This window comes from Eleginops maclovinus, chromosome 13, assembly GCF_036324505.1.
Source record: "Eleginops maclovinus isolate JMC-PN-2008 ecotype Puerto Natales chromosome 13, JC_Emac_rtc_rv5, whole genome shotgun sequence".
In the NCBI taxonomy this organism is placed as follows: domain Eukaryota; kingdom Metazoa; phylum Chordata; class Actinopteri; order Perciformes; family Eleginopidae; genus Eleginops; species Eleginops maclovinus.
The window spans coordinates 7303011-7319327 of NC_086361.1; the positions used below are offsets into that span (position 1 = coordinate 7303011).

The window sequence follows — 16317 nt, forward strand, 5'->3', positions numbered from 1 at the left end:
ATCTTTTTTAAATAATATTTTTGACATTTAAGACAAAATTATAAATTGTTTGATTGAAGAAACAACAGTCAGATCATTTCATAATAAAGTCTCTTTTTTTTTTTACAGTATAACAGCATGGTTTACGGTCATGGTCATAGATTTTTTGTATTTAAATTGTTACAGAAAAGCCAAATCTTACAGCTCCATAATGTTACATTTTTAGATGTAATTAAATTTGTTGATATTAATACCATAGTTTGGGTAATGTTAACCAAATGATTAAGAGACTTTTTACACGCAATACTTTTATTTTATTTTACTGAACAAAAATAAGCTAAAGTTATAACATCATGTCTGAACTAAAAATCACACAAAAGAACAGGAAAGCATTGATGTTCAAAATATCAAAGAATAGATCCAAGCAGCGGTTTTAATGGGAGTCACTGCTACCCATGCACTCACCACTTCAATCGACTTTACTATCATTTTAGATACTTATTATATGATTTTAGTTATTTATTATATGATTGTATGGATTGTTAATATGTTTTTGGGATAGGTTTGGAAAGGAAAGTCCTCCTTACAGTCACAAAAAAAAAAATCCAATCACCAATCAATACTTTAATGGCTGTGGACACAATAGAATATGATTCATTTTTTACATTACTCTCACTACATGGGATATAAATATAATCAACAGGTCTATTACTTTGTACACCTAAATTTGGAGAAAAAAAACGTGCAGGAACACACGTTTGGAAGTGCAGCCAAAACGGGAATTTATTCTGTTTTCACTCATTTACCACACATCCACACACATTAAACGGTCACATGCACAAATCCTTACCCAGCCACACGGCAGCGACAAGCAGAAATACTGTAGCTACTATCGGGATACATTTAATTCAATGCAAATTAGGCACCACAGGCACAGCAGCACATGTATGACTTACACACCCATACACATAGTAATGTTATGCAGCATGCGCCGTAATGATATCCTTAATTGACTCATTAACATTTCACACACATTCAGTGTGAAAACACACAAACACACACTTCACATAGGATCTTAATGACACGGTCAGAATGCACTGTGATATATTTTTATGGGAACGAATACACGAACGCAGGCACGCGTGCGCGCACATGCATGCACGCACGCACACACACACACACACACACACACACACACACACACACACACACACACACACACACACACACACACACACACACACACACACACACACACACACTTTATTTATTCATGAGCATCATGCTGGATTGGACCTATATATTGCTAACTGGAGGGCAGAGGTGGATGTGAGCGGACAGCAGCGGAGTGGTCGCGGCCGGACAGACCAACCTGTGCCTGGCTCTACCCGGAACCATTATGCAGACAGGAAACTACCATTTTAAAGCTAGCAGCATCGGAGGAGCCATCGTCCACAGGGGGGGACACCTAAATCTGACACGGGGCGGAAAACAGCCAACCGAGGAGAAAAGAAGGAAAAACACGACGCAAACAAAAACAAAGGCGCCGTTTGGGTGAGGACGAGCAGTAAACTGGGAAAGCTGTAGGACTGAGGCGGCAGACAATGGACATATCGGGCCAGGCCAGCGGAAATAGTTTTTGTTAGCGAATGAAAAGCAGCCCTCCCGGGCCGATGGAGAGCCAGGCCTTTCACAGTGTTTTTCCATGGATGAAGAAAAAGGCCTCGCGGACGGGCAGTAGGGACAACGCTCTCACGACGCACTACCAGCTTGTTGTTTTCACAATTTTTCTCCCATGTTTCTGAGCTGGTTTTGCACCTAGCCACCGTATGCTACAAGGTAAGAAAACAAAACAAAAGCTGTTTCCAGCAGCGGGATGTTGGCTAATTTGCTAGCTGACGAGATAAGCGCACGGCTAAGCTGCTAGCAATGCTATTCAAACGGGATAACTCCTTTATGTCAGTTTAGTTGTATGTAACAGTAGTTTAACGCGTTTGTTCACACATTGTAGCTCAACAAAAAACACTTACGTGCCAATATTATAAATGTGTTATACATTATATCACGGGCTTCAGTGCAGCGTTTTGGTAGTTGGTTACCGTTAGCTAGTGGAGTGATTGATGGATGCTAGCAGTTGATGGTGGGTGGGTGAAAACAGTTATGTCTTTCCATCTAACCTGCTCGTTTATCGGTGCATGTGTTTCAGGCTGACCGCCTGAAGACACCGCTTGTCGGCGGAGAAAGCGACCGTGTCTCTCCTAACAGCCGCAGTCTAGCAGGGAGCCCCATACCTGTGGATCAGCCGGTGAGATAGAAACAACATGAAATCAGTCAACTCCAAATCGTCAAACTAGCTGTTAGTTTAATTAGCTTTAGTTTGTCCGGTATGCTTTTCCAAAAATACGGACTTAAAGGAGTATCAGCTCATATATATAGCAGTAAAAGCATGCTTATTGCAAACACTGAGTATTGCTCATTGCAAACACAGATTCAGAATCAGCAGCACAGGCTACCTGATGACAACACTAGTTGTTTCTTTCACAAAAAGTTAATTCCAAATAAGACTCACGTGTTTTCTCATCTGAAAAAATGAATATACGAAATATGTAACGTTTGTTTTGTTATAGAAAGGGCTAAAAACAGGATTTTCACTTATCTATTGTATTGTGGGAGCATCAATAGCATACTGGTGCAAGTATTTACACATGACAATGTGGTTTTGAGTAGTATGCAAGAAAATGTAATATGCAACAGATAAACCCAGTCGTACTGTATATAATTTATTGTAAAGATAATATTGTCCCAGTTACACACTACTTTTACTATTGCATTTGGTGCCATCATTTGATCTTATATTGATATAATAGAACAAACCCAATGAGGTCATTATTAATACATTAGATGTTAAAGTAATTTAAATATAGTTTTGGTACTTTATTTCTATTTGGTAAACATTGTTAAATGTTTCTGGCTGAGTCCTTCAGGTAGAATGTTTTTTTTTTATGCTCCCGTCATGTAACGGGACACTTCAGGAGGCAGAGGGCTCGCTCTTAATGGGATTTGAGCCCAGGGTCACATTCAGCCATGCTGAACCTTATGTATATAAAATGCGGAAAGCAAATGTTGCAGTTTGTTATGGTTTTCTGAGATCATGTAACACAAATGGTCACACCTGTATGTGCCCTTTAGAGTGCATATAGTCTGTTTCGAACAAGAGCTTCTACTTTTCTCTGTGGATCTTTCTCATTGGATATATTTGTTTCCACCTCTGACCCACCCAACAAACTGCAGCAAACAGTTTAAATAGCAGTTTTAAAGCAATGCATACTGTTAGGATGAAATGCATCATTCAACAACAACATTTTGCAAAAGGATTTTCACATTGAAAACATCCACGGTCCACCTGTTGAATGAAATTCCTTGTACACCGTGGGTTGGTGCTCGCTGAAAGTTTGAGAAGTTTTTTTAATGCAAACAATCAGTAGCATGCGATACACAGATTATTACCTTTTGTCTGCTTGAAAGAGCACCTGGCGCAACATGTGTGAACTAGTTCCCCGATGGAGATCGAGATTGACACTCTGTAGTGTGGAAGACGTGTTTGACTGCCCCTTGCCGTATGTTTCTTACTTGGATTTAAATATACAACTACGAAAGAAATTAGATGACCACTTCAGCATTATCATTTTCTCTTGTTTTATTATTTATAGGTATGTGTTTGAGTTGAGTTATTTTATTGTATTCTCTAAACTACTGACCATTTTTCTCTGTGTTGGAATTCAACAGACACTGGAATGGCTGCCATACATGTAGAGAGAAAAATTTAAGAAAAATGTGGAGTGGTCTCTCAATTCTTTACGTATGTATACAGCTCCGGAAAGGGTTCGATTTATGATACACGTATCATTTATGATACACGTATCATAAATCTAAACATTTCTTATATTTGTGATATAGGTCATTAGATTGCCTGAGTAACATGTATACGTTTACCTTCGATACAATATCACAACATTTAAATAGAAGCTATTATGCACATTGTTTTGGTTTCATATTTTAATTTTGTGCCTTTTTGTGCTTTATGGTTCAAAAAGCTCTTCATTTTGCACCTCTTTTCACCCTCCGTCTGAAACCAGAGCCCAGTCTGCTTTGATTGGTTATATGGCTGGCTCTGTTATGAATGGGCAAAAACCTAGATATGTCCCGCCCCTATCAAGTACAATGTGTTGGAGTACTAGCCAATAGAAGCGCGAGTGTTATGTTGTGATGTCACTATGATACCAAAGTAAACAAAGGACAATATTCGGGGCTTTCCAGGCAGAGGGGGAGTGTGAGCAAAAGGATTTCTCTCTGGAGGGAAAGGGAAAACCCCCCAAAAGCATAATAGGGCCCCTTCACAAATGAGTTGGTTGCCTTTTATTTCATGCAGTCCTAATTAGAAGGACTAGCAGAAGTTTGATTTCTTAGTTTGCGTTTTTAGGGAATGATTTTGGAAAAGTGAGACAAATTTTTGTTTTGTTAGGACATTTCTTAGCTCAAGCCTTACTGTCTGGTCCAAATACCTTCCTTCTTCCTTTTTGGAATCCGATTCATACCAGTATCTCACAAAGGAAAATAAACTTCATAGAGGTGTATATTTTAATAATAACTTTTGTTTGGTGAACAGACACATCTTTCTCATTAATAATATCACTGTTGTTTGGTCTTGTGTTGATCATCCTTCAAACAGATATCAACAATGTAGCCTTAGCGTTTAGCTTTTGAAGAACATTTAAAGGCACACATAGCTTTAAGTAACAGCAGGTTTCCATAATCTTCAGGAAAAATCCGCATTGTTTATGGGTTTTCTGATGATTATTATTTGATATTACTGCTGTGTGAATATTCCTGTCACTCTGCCAAGCTTCAGGCTGTACGCAGATGTGACGGTACAATAAGGATGTTTGGCTTCTCTGGTTTCTGTCTCAGGGGAGAGTCGTTCATGTGGTGCCAGAAGAAGGTCAGAATCAAGTGCGCCGTTAACCTCAGACTCTGAAAAAGGATGTCATCCAGACGGATGAAATAATTTCTGTTCTGGGCTAATGTTTTGTTCTGAAGACAAAGCAGCAGGTTGTTGATTTCAGCAAAACAAAGAAGCATCTTGTTTAATTGAAAGAAGATGTCATTATTACGATTTGGGCCTTTACATGTTATAGTTAATGTTTGCAGACAAATGAGTAATATTTCAACTATGGAGATGCTGTTTAATTCAAATATAACTGGTTAAAATGTAAAAGTGGTGAAGTACTGCTCTTCATAGTGACCAATATTTGCATGAATTAATTTTCTTCTTAATTAGTCAAAAACCTTTTGAGACTGAGTAACATAACAAGTAGTACTTCTGTGTGTGTGTGTGTGTGTGTGTGTGGGGACAGGCAGCCATGTTATCCAGCAGGAGTCATGTGGCATTTTGCCACAATCATTTCGTTTCTATCTCCAGGCTCTATCTGCTGCTCTCCATAGTGTATACTATTTGAAGATCTACACATAAAGTCAGTCAATCGTACACTTCTGCACTTTAAAGGGTTAAAACACATTTGTTATAATTAATTTTTCAGATTGTTTTTTTCTTTGTGTCTGCTTTGTCTCTAAAGTGCAATTAGTGTACATTAATTTGATTAAAATCATTTCACATTAAAAACAAAAACAGCAAGACACACTGGGAAGGTGATTTGCTTTACATTTTTTTGATATAAAATAAAGATCCAGCCTTGTTGCAACAGGTTATATAGATTAACAGCAGCTGTTCATTCATTGGTTTACAGCTGGCTGATATTAGAAAGCCAGCCGATAACATTTCACCAGATTGTACAAACAAACAATCAGAATTGCAGAGCACTCTCTAAGAATACTACGGAAAAACATTTGCACTGTTGTTGAGTCTCATTCTGGAAAAATAAGTCCGTGAAGGTGGTCCCCTTAATTTGAGTGGGATATTGGACATATGGACTTATTTATACATTTTAGCAAAATTACTTGTACATTTTCAATAATTAGTGAAAGATTCTCAATATTCATCCTCAATGAAACAATTGGCTCAATAAATTAAATTTAAGGTTAGATAAAAATAACTCAAGCTCCAAACTATCAATTATAAATAAATGTTAATCAATAGTTGCTTTGTTTTTTTTGGTTCCCTTTGAGCTCTCTGCCAAAAGTGTTTTGTCTCTGTATGTAGTCACTAAATCTCTGACGTTTCTTGTCCCCCTCTCATTCTTCAGGCTGTCCGAAGAACTCCATGAACGGACAGAAGTGCAGCCAGGCAATGGTTCCCCCTCCGCTGATATAGCATGCGCTCTCCTGTCCATGGAACTGCTGACCTGATTTTTAAAAACCTGCCTACAAATATGGAACACTTTAAGGAAACACTACAGACTCTGTTTTTAGTATGATTTAGTTTATTGCCTATTTATGACCCTTTTTTATACAATCCCACAGAAGCACTTGCAGGCTTCCCTCTTGAATGAAAAACTATTAGTGATACATTTATGTAAAAAAAAAAAAGAAATCAAGCATCGGCTTTTGTTGGATTAAAGCGGTTTGTTGGAAGTTCAGGGTCCGGACTACCTCTGAATATCCCACCTTGTCTACGCTGTTCTGAGTAATTAAAGGCTTAGTGCAAACAGCACTTTGCACCTCCTGGATTGGAAGATGTTCCAGTTCAGCAAGTACCCCATGGACATTCTAGAGATGCTGAGTGGACACCAGGCCCACCAGTTTAAAGGCCTGGGATTAGAGCGGCAGCTGAGCCACCAGCAGCAGGTCCAGCTGCAGCACCAGCAGCAGCTCCAGCAGCAGCACCAGCCCTCCGCTGACGGCTCAGGAAGCCTGCTCTCCGGCCTCGGCCTGGGATCCCTCCAGAGTTCTCGAAGTAATGCCTTCGCCGACTCGTCCTCGTTATTCGCCAAAATGAGCGCCCCTCCCTCATCGATCTCTCATCAGAGCCAGTCGTCTTCCTCTCACAGCTCCAGGAAGTCCAGTAAAATGAGCAGCAGTGGGGGCGGGAGCTCGGGATATCCCCAGTTTCTGCGGCCTTTCCACCCGGCTGAGGCTGCGCTCGCTCAGGAGCAGCTCCATTCTGGGATGGGCCGCTTTGACTTTGGTGGCGGCAGTAGCGGTGGGGTTGTCACTCCTGCGCCCCCGCCTCCACCGCTGCATCCAGGCCTCTCTATCCCTCAGCCCTCTTCTGGTCCCCCCACTTCCTCGCCCTCTCCCTCCACCTCCTCAGCCTCCAACAACCCCTCCGGCAGCACTGCGGTCCCCTTAGTCGGCCAGTCAGACCCCCGCAGCCTCCACCAGCAGTTCAGCTGCATGCTGGCTGCCAACCAGTACTTCCTCTCCGGCGTCCCCACCAACAGCAGCCTGGAGCAATTCCTCGTGCAGCAAGGCACTCACAATCACTTGGGTTTGGGTCTGAGCCAAGGGTCTGCCGACTCCAACTCTGCCCTGGCCCCTCCCCCCCTCCACTCCGCACACAGCCACGGCCACACAGCTCCACAGATTCAGCAGCAGCAACAGCAGCTGACCTCGCACGCCTTATCTCACCCACACAGCCACACGCACCACCCTCACCCCCTCCACCCGGCGCCCCAGCCTGCCCCTCTGGGTGGCTTTGATTTCCAAGGCATTCCAGTCCTCTCCTCGAACCAGATAGCATCGCTAATGCAGCAAGAGGCTGGCCTTTCCCTCCCCCTGCCCTTGCACCTGTCCCTCTCTAAAGACGATGCAAAGACAGGAGACAGCTCGTCTTCATCTGCTTCAAGCGGAGGGAGCAGGAGGAAGAAGGCGATGGCGGGCTACCTGCCCCAGAGGAAATCGGAGAGCAGCAGCACTCACAGCCACAGCAGCCCCAGTGGGCTCAGTCAGAGCTCCTCAGCGGGCCTTGTGGGAGGAGGGTCCGGGGGTGTTGGCATAAGTGGCATCGGAAGTGAGCCACCGCATTCCTCTCACCTCTCATCATCCTCACGGCAACAGCAGTCATCCTCCAGGGTCTCCTCCTCATCGTCGGCCCCTCCTTCCTCTAATTCAACCTCTGTGCTTGTAGCCAACGGTAACCAACAGTTGTCCAAATCCCAGGACAGTAACAGTTCATCAGGCCAGCCGGAGCCAGAGCCCCTCTACCACTGTGGGGAGTGCGGTAAAACCTTCACCCACCTCTCCAGCCTGCGAAGGCATCTCCGCAGCCATGGCTTGACACCAGAAAGCCAAAGCAGGAAGTCTGACTGCAGCTCCCCCAGCCCAGAGAGGGTGTTCTGCTGTGGTGAGTGTGGGAAGAGATTTAAAAAGAGGGGTCACCTCATCCAACATAGCGTCACTCACTCAGAGAACCGGCCTTTCGCCTGCAACATCTGCCAAAAGTCCTTCAACCGGCGGGAGTCCCTCACGAGACACGAGAAGATCCACGACGAGAAGCCTTTCCGCTGCCCGGCCTGCGGGCGCTGCTTCCGGGAGAGCACCTCTCTGCTCAACCACGCTGCTTCAGGGGCCTGTGGCAAACCTCCTCGGAGTTCAAAAAACCGTCCCAGCAACGAGGGGAGCGTCTCATCCAACCAGAGCAGTAGCAGCAAAATGGGAAGCGGTGGAAACAGGGTGGGACTCCCAAACGATGGGGCAGCAATGGCCAATGACAAGTATGCAACAGATTTTTCCAGAAACCGCTACCAGTCGCCCTACAGCGGGGTGGACGACTACAGGCGGGCCCAGCCAGCGTCCCTGTACTCCCCAGATACGCTCGCAAGTGAAATGAACAACCAAACTCTGCGTAAGGCCCCTTTAGCTCCAACTCTGCACCCCCACCCACAACCGCAGCAGCACCACCACCACCAACAGCCACCGCAGCAGCAACAGCCCCACCTCCCCCTCTCCTCCCTACTGGATGATTCGGAGGATGAAGTCACCAGCAGTGCGATGTCGGCCATCGCCGCCGCAGCTGCTGCTTCCTGTGATCTAAACGCTGAAGGGCGTGATGGAGAAAGGAGGGATATCATCGGAGGCCTCCTGGGGGGGTTGGGGTTTGGTAACCTCGGTGGCCCGTCTTCTACGTCCAGCCTCAACGGTGCCACTATGCCTTTGACCCACCCGAGCCAGCCCCACACAAAGCCCCGGAGGCCGAGGAAGCCCCGAGAGAAGAGAGACCCAAACAACATTGTCAGGAGGAGAAGAAGCCCCGCCCCTCCAGGGGACGGGTCGGAGCGGCCGTACAGCTGTCAGGTTTGCTGCAAACGGTTCAGGAGGGCGGAGACGCTGCGGCGCCACACCCGTGTCCACACGGGGGAGAAGCCTCATGCCTGCGACGTGTGCGGCAAAATGTTCCGCGAGCCTTTCCACCTCACCAAGCACCTTACCGTGCACTCCGGTCAAAAGAACTACAAATGCAATCTGTGCGGGAAGATGTTTGCCTATGCTCAGAGCCTGGTGAGGCACGGGAAGCTGCACAGGAAGGGTGAGATCGATAGTCAGGGGAGGCGGGTTAAAGGAGCTGCCGCCGCCGCCGCTGCTGCCGCCGCCGCCATCAGTCAGGTCGCCCCCTCGGGAAACTCCGACTACTTCTCATCCTGCTCCCAAGGAGAAAAGTCTCCAACATCTGGCACACCCTCTCAAAGGCTTTACACCTGTACAGTGTGCTGGAAATCCTTCCGCCACTACTTCCACCTGACAGCACATCAGCAGACGGTGCACGGTGGGGGAGTCGGGCTGGAGAAGTCCTTTCGGTGCGAAGTCTGCGGTAAGGCCTTCGCCTACTCCAACAGCTTAGTGCGCCACAAGCTGTCCCAGCACGGCATCGACCGCAACGGCCAGCGGGTCAACCAGGCCCAACCCACAGGATACTCGCCGCTCTTCTACGACTCAGGGTCAGGTTCTAACTACACCGGGTCTTCTCACATGCAGCACGGGGACCCCGGGCAGCCGCGGCAGCCGCAGCAGCCGCAGCAGCACCCTTTTCACTACCGCTCGAAAAACTTCCAGAAGCGGCTTGGTCAAACAAAAAAGCAAAGAAAAAAAAAAAGGCAAGTTCTGATCCACAGCATCATGAGAGACGGAAAGCTGGTGGGGGTTCCTCTGAGTAAAGACACCCGCAGGAAGCTGATCCTCCTGAAGAAAAAGAGGGGCAGGATGCAGGCGGCGATCAAGAAGAAGAAGATCCTGGCGCAGCTGAGGATAAAGGGCTGCGTGGCGAAGGCCAAATCGTGGAGCGGAGGCGCCGTCAAAGTCACAAACCTCTCATCCATGGATGTCCCCATTAAGCGCTTCCCCTGCCCCATCTGCCCCAGTGCCACCTACGCCCTGCAGGGTCCTCTGCTGGTCCACCGCGCCATCAGGCATCCGCCGAAAAACTCAGGGCGCCAGGCCCGTCTGCGGTGCCAGGTGTGTGGGAGGCGCACCAGCTCACTTAACAAAGCCTTGAGACACAGGGGCCAGCACCTGAAGCAGGCCGCCTTCCAGTGCTGCAAATGCCGACACCGCTTCTGGAACTCGCAACTCCTGGCCCGCCACGACTTCTGCTGTCGGGGGCCGCCCATCAGCAGGAGCTGGGAACTGATGAAGATGAAGTCCCCGCCGCCAGAAGACAACCTTTCTCCGGCCCCACTGACGCTCCCGGCCCCGCTGACGCTCCCAGCCCCACTGACGCTCCCGGCCCCGGTCCCGGTTCTGATCCCGGTCCCGGTCCCAGTCCAGCCCGAGAGATCAACAGTACTGACTGAGTACAGCCAGTAGAGAAAAAAAAAGACTGTTTTCTAGACTAGATTGTTTTGATGTTTTATTTTTTTTAGATAATCCAAGAAGCAAGCAAGAGCTTTTTTTAACAGAACAAGTGGGGAGGGTTTAGTGTAACTACCTTAATACCCCCACAATGCACCCTGATAAATCTGTATACAATCCTGACTCGCTGCAGCAGAGGGGGTTGGAAATTAGCGGGCTTTAGATGGCCCTAAATCACCCTCGTCATCCTCCTGAAGGGTGGAGGAACTCTACACACATTTTAGTAGCACCTGTTTTAAAAATGCGTTAATCCAGTCTCCTCTCCGTCATCATGTTTTATTTCTCCTCTTAGCAGTGTTTGCGCATAATATGGATTGGATGCGGATTGTAGATGTGAGGTACCTTTTTAGTACCTGTTTATTTTTTCAAGTTGTTTTCACATTATTCACAGTTAATCCGTATAGTCTGTGTCTCTTGCTCTGTATGTTTATTTGTTCCCCCCCCCTCCCAGTGGAGAATCTCCCACTTTTTATACTTAGATCTGCCCTTTAAGATAAATTAATCTTTTAAGAAAGAAAAGTAAAGGGTCTAATCTGTCATAAAAAGGCAGTTTGATGTGCTAAAGTGACTGAAAAAGGAAAAGTGTTGGTGCCCTTGTTTTTAATGTACACTACTTCTGTCATGTTTTTAAAAAGGCGTGGAGAGAAAAACAAACTTTTAATGTGTTCAGGATTCGGAAAGGACAACAGAAATAACCGGAGTGTACTGTACAATTCGTATTATATTTTATTATATATTGATTATTTGCTGTTTTTTACTCCAAGTATCATTTCTTTTATCATCGTTGGTATTGTATGGGTGGGAGGGAACGAGGCGGGGTCTTTGTAAAGCAGCGGGATGAGTATATGTATCGATGTGATATTTTTTACCTCCTCCCTGTGCCCCTTTTACCCGCTCCCTCATTGCCATGGTTAAGCCCAGTTTTTGTAACGAAGCGTATACGCATAGTTCATTACTTAGGTCCTGTCCAGATGTGTTTTTTCTTTTCTGTAAAACTAAAAAATGTAATATTACTAAATTACTATCCTTTTTCTTTGCCTAAAAGTGAGTTGTTAAAAACCCTCAAATCAAATTAAAAAAAATCTGAAATGGTACTCTTTGTTTAATTTGATGTTTAAAACTCAAGGCACCGGTTCATCTGAGATACAATACAAGTTAGGCTCAAACCTGTACTATTGATTGTAGAAAAAAAGGTTTCTGTTTTCTACAACATTTCAGTGAAATAACTAAAGAAAAAGAAATTGAATGTCTAATAACTTTATCTATAAAGCACTTTTCAAAACAAAGTCACAAAGTGCTGTGCATGGATTAAGAACAGGCCGTTCAAGCGGGAACAAAGCATGCGGTCAAAATTCCCCAAACCCACCCAATACAATTTACAGTGTTTCAACAATAGCAATACAAAAAAAAGAAAGTAAAAGAAATAGAACATACAGGAGAAACAGAGTGGTGTCATCGTGAGTTTTAAGAAGTATGCCATCCTATGACCAAATTGTCGGCTTTGTTTTCCCTAAAGGTGCTAACGGTGTTCTCTGCAGGAAGTAACAGACGGGATCATAATAGAACAGGCAGCTTTCTATCCACTCTGGTTAACCACAGCAGTACATTCAAAAGGGGTCGCTTTAACCACAAGAAAGGTCTTTTCACAGAGAAGCTGTGGTTTCCTTAGTCTCTTGCCCTTCTGTCAGGATAAAATCACAGATTCAGCAAATAAGACTAAAATTAAGTTTTATTAAGTCACTAAATGCAGCTTCAAAGCATAATAAAAAAGTGCATAATCATTACGGAAGCAATGCTCCAGACATATTAGATAATTCACTCTTCACATGAACTATTTTACTGAAGGAATATTCCCTTTTTATCTAAATGTTATTTTGTTTATTTAACTTTATATTCTATTAGAGCTACATTAATTTAAACAAAAGATGGTCATTTTAACCAGAACGTGCGACAGTGACAGCCCTGCCTCTAAACCACTCCCTCAAGAGTATGATTATTAGCGTATACAACACATTTGATGTTGATGTTGCTGTCAGACATTCAACAAATATTAGAAAAATGACATAAAACATTACCCACATTCGCTGAAGAAAACAAAAAGAACAAAACACATTTTAAAAGTAGGAAATATATAAAGTTTTAAAGGATGTCCTTTTTTCTCCAGCTTTATATCAAATCCATATTTTTTGTAAGGTGATTAAAAACTAATCTTTAGAGTGGATATGCAAAATGATCAAATAGAAGTTAAAATTGTGTGATAATTGTTTTTAAATGTGAAGTCAGTGTGTGGATTTAAGGAATATTTTTAGGTCTGCTTCCATCCACCTCTTTCCAACCTATTAGGGATCCAGCAACATCTCCTGATCTGTAAACATTTAGAATGACACAAAAACAGCAGGTCAACTACACTTCTATCCTCTCAAAGCTTGTTTTCATAATAATGAATCCACCATGTATATTTTTACCCATGCTCTCCTCCTACAGGGACACTGAAGTGGTTTCTCTCTGACACATGCAGCCCGCCGTCCCACGCACACAACACGAGCAGACCTTCACAGAGCTGCAGCTCCACAAACATCAATGGTAGGAGGGCAGGTGTAGTGCACATGGAGCAGGAGGTCAGGTGAGCTGTTTATGCCTTCGTGAGTATCCAGCTGCCTCCCCACGGATTGAACTGGGGGGGGGGGGCTCATGTGCTCTGGCACGTGTCTCACTAAACAGTAAGAAGTAGGATTCCTGTGCAGTAAAATGTTCCCTGTGGGTCTATACTGTTGTACCGTATATGATGCTTCTCCTTAATACACTGTTAGGAAGTTTAATAGATGGCAATGCATCATATTCTATAAGGTCATCATATTTATCTGAGAAAAAAGTATCAGTTTTCAGCTTGGGGACGATTACTTTTCCAGAAGATCCAAGATGTTTTAAAAATAGTTTAGGACTTGGGAGAGCTTTCTGAACACAGCAAGGAACTTAAAAAAATAATAAAAATGAGTACAAAGCGATGCTAAATGAGCATTAGAGACACAAAATGACCATACCATTTTTTTAAACTACTAAAACAGCTTCAAAACGGCTACAAAGAGATAAAATGTATGAAAAGAGACTAAACGTTAATATGAAAGATGGAGAATTAGAGTAGCTGCAGAACAATCACAGACACACACAAATTAAAATAGATTCAAATCAAACCACACAAAAACTAAAATGAATAAATACTTAAAGATGCAAAAACCTAGATGATGACAGAGACACAAAACAACCACAGAGAAATAAAAACAGCAAATCAGAAAATGCTAATCAATCACAGACATGCAAATTGGAAACTAGGGGGAGAAAAACTACTAAAAACATACCACTTAATATACTTAATACTCTTATAATACCAAAACTAAAGATACACACGATTCTAAAATATTGTAGTTTATATCAATGCGTTGTACTTAATAATGCATGAATGTGTTTGCTTTAATGTTGCAGCTTGGGAAGGACACTTTTTACTATATACTGCTAAAGTAGCCTGTGAATTTACCCAAGGGATCAAAAAAGTTTTATTTAAAGCTTTAATAATGAATTATACATTATTTTTTGTAATACTGCTGTATATTGATATCTTCAAATTAACCAAATATATAAAATAAAATAAGTTAAAAGTGCAGAATTTTGCTCTGAATTATAGTTGAGTATTATAAAGTAGTATAAATACTCAAGTACAATTGTACTAAAGTACAGTCCTTGAGGGAATTTACTCAGTTAACACCTGGATGTTAATTAGGCTACTGGTCTGCAAAAGATGTTGCAAATACTGAAGTATAAGTACATAACATGTGTATTTAAATGTACTGAGTTACAGTTTATCACTGGTTCAACAACATTGTACTGTAGCTGTGGTTTTGTCTGTAATGTGTTGGCGCATTACTGAGAAAAGACCACTAGATAGCGCCATTGGACCACTTTAAAGATGGCTGGTGCAGGTCTGGAGGAAAAACACTGGGGAAATAATCTCAATTGGAAATTGCTCATGAAACTGATCACACATTAGTGGAGTCAAGCTGTTGTTCCTCACTTTCACTGATGCACGCCAGCGTGTGTGTGTGTGTGTGTGTGTGTGTGTGTGTGTGTGTGTGTGTGTGTGTGTGTGTGTGTGTGTGTGTGTGTGTGTGTGTGTGTGTGTGTGTGTGTGTGTGTGTGTGTGTGTGTGTGTGTGTGTGGATAATGTTGGCCTCTTACTACTAGCACATTCCTGTCATGTGTATTTGACGGCCCTCTGTCACCAGAGAGGACTTGCAGACTTTTCCAGGTCCTTCCAGGAACTGTTGTTCCCACAGGGCAGCTGCTGCATCGGATTCATGAATCAGTCAAATTAGTATTAACAGGAAACGCATGATTTTGCATGTTTATGTATGATTCATGCCTTTTTATTTCTTTTATAGCGTGTTATTATTATTATGATGTTGTTGAATAGCTTTTCCATTTGGCGAACTAGATAAACAAGATCAAACATGACATTAAGTAACAAACGTGTACACTACCAAAGAACACAATTACATATATGTAAGTAACTCTGGTTTAAAACATGAAAACATTTGTACTTACATTTTGATATATATATATTTTTTAATTTGACATGCATGCAGTGTAAAGGAGTAAAGTAAAAATGATACTATCGTTACGGAAAATTAGTCTTCTGTTTTATATAGTTTAGGAGTTCAAACATGCAACACAAAAACATACAATATACAACATTAAAAGTATTTGCAATAACATTAATTGTATATATATATTTTGCACTCTTAGATTTATTAATGGTCATTTTTCTTACTTTTTTTTGAATTCTTACCTTTTAAATCTTATTTTTTTCATGTAGTTTTGTTACATACAATTTAAAGAAATAATTGTGATTTTCTTTCAGCTCTAATCCACACAGTCAGTCCCCCCTCTCTGTGTCCCCTCCTCCCCCCTCCAGACGGCCTGTCACGCGGCAGTAGCATGGGGAAACCTGTGGGCGGAGACTGTGACCTAATTCTGACCAATAAGAGCAGAGCAGAGGCCGCGAGTGACCTACATTCAGCCAATAGCGCGCGGCAGGGTCGCCGGTAGGCAACAGTCGGCGCGTGCCGAGGCCATGTGCTTCTTTGAGCGCGAGAGGCAGATAGGGACATTAAACGGAGAAAAACAGACGAACTGTGTTTCTCTGAAGACCATTTGTACGGGATCAAATATACTTTAACCTATTATAAATATGACTATTTCAATACTCCACTAGTATATAGTTGTTGTTGTATGGGTAAAATCATTCCCAATATTTATTCATTCACATTTATAAATACAATTTCCAGTTGATATTCCTGACAAATGACGCCATTGGTGTTATCTCTACGTGTAAATGTAGTAGACTTTAGTATTTTGATACAAATGTTTCGTTGTATATTGTCTGAGACTCTTTTCGTCCACCCGTGAACACCTGGTGCTCGTGATTGCTTTGTTTGAGCTGCTTATTCTGACCCTTCAAATCCTATCACGTTGTGGGTCAAAATA

The 16317-nt window shown here is 43.2% G+C and overlaps 1 protein-coding gene across 2 annotated transcripts; it reads left to right on the forward strand.

The window, feature by feature from the left end:
- Positions 1 to 1258: 1258 nt before the first annotated feature.
- znf865 (zinc finger protein 865) lies at positions 1259 to 11873 on the forward strand. 2 transcript variants are annotated; one of them, XM_063899250.1, is made up of 3 exons: positions 1259 to 1818; positions 2186 to 2284; positions 6240 to 11873. In XM_063899250.1, exon 3 carries the CDS (start codon positions 6670 to 6672, stop codon positions 10732 to 10734), a length of 4065 nt encoding a protein of 1354 aa, XP_063755320.1. In that variant the 5' UTR covers positions 1259 to 1818; positions 2186 to 2284; positions 6240 to 6669; the 3' UTR covers positions 10735 to 11873. The 2 variants fall into 2 exon arrangements, with proteins under 2 accessions (XP_063755320.1, XP_063755321.1); XM_063899251.1 differs by lacking the exon at positions 2186 to 2284.
- The last annotated feature ends 4444 nt before the right edge of the window (positions 11874 to 16317 follow it).

Coding starts and splice junctions, on each gene's coding strand:
- znf865 (XM_063899250.1), top strand. CDS start 6,670: ATGTTCCAGTTCAGCAAGTACCCCATGGACATTCTAGAGATGCTGAGT.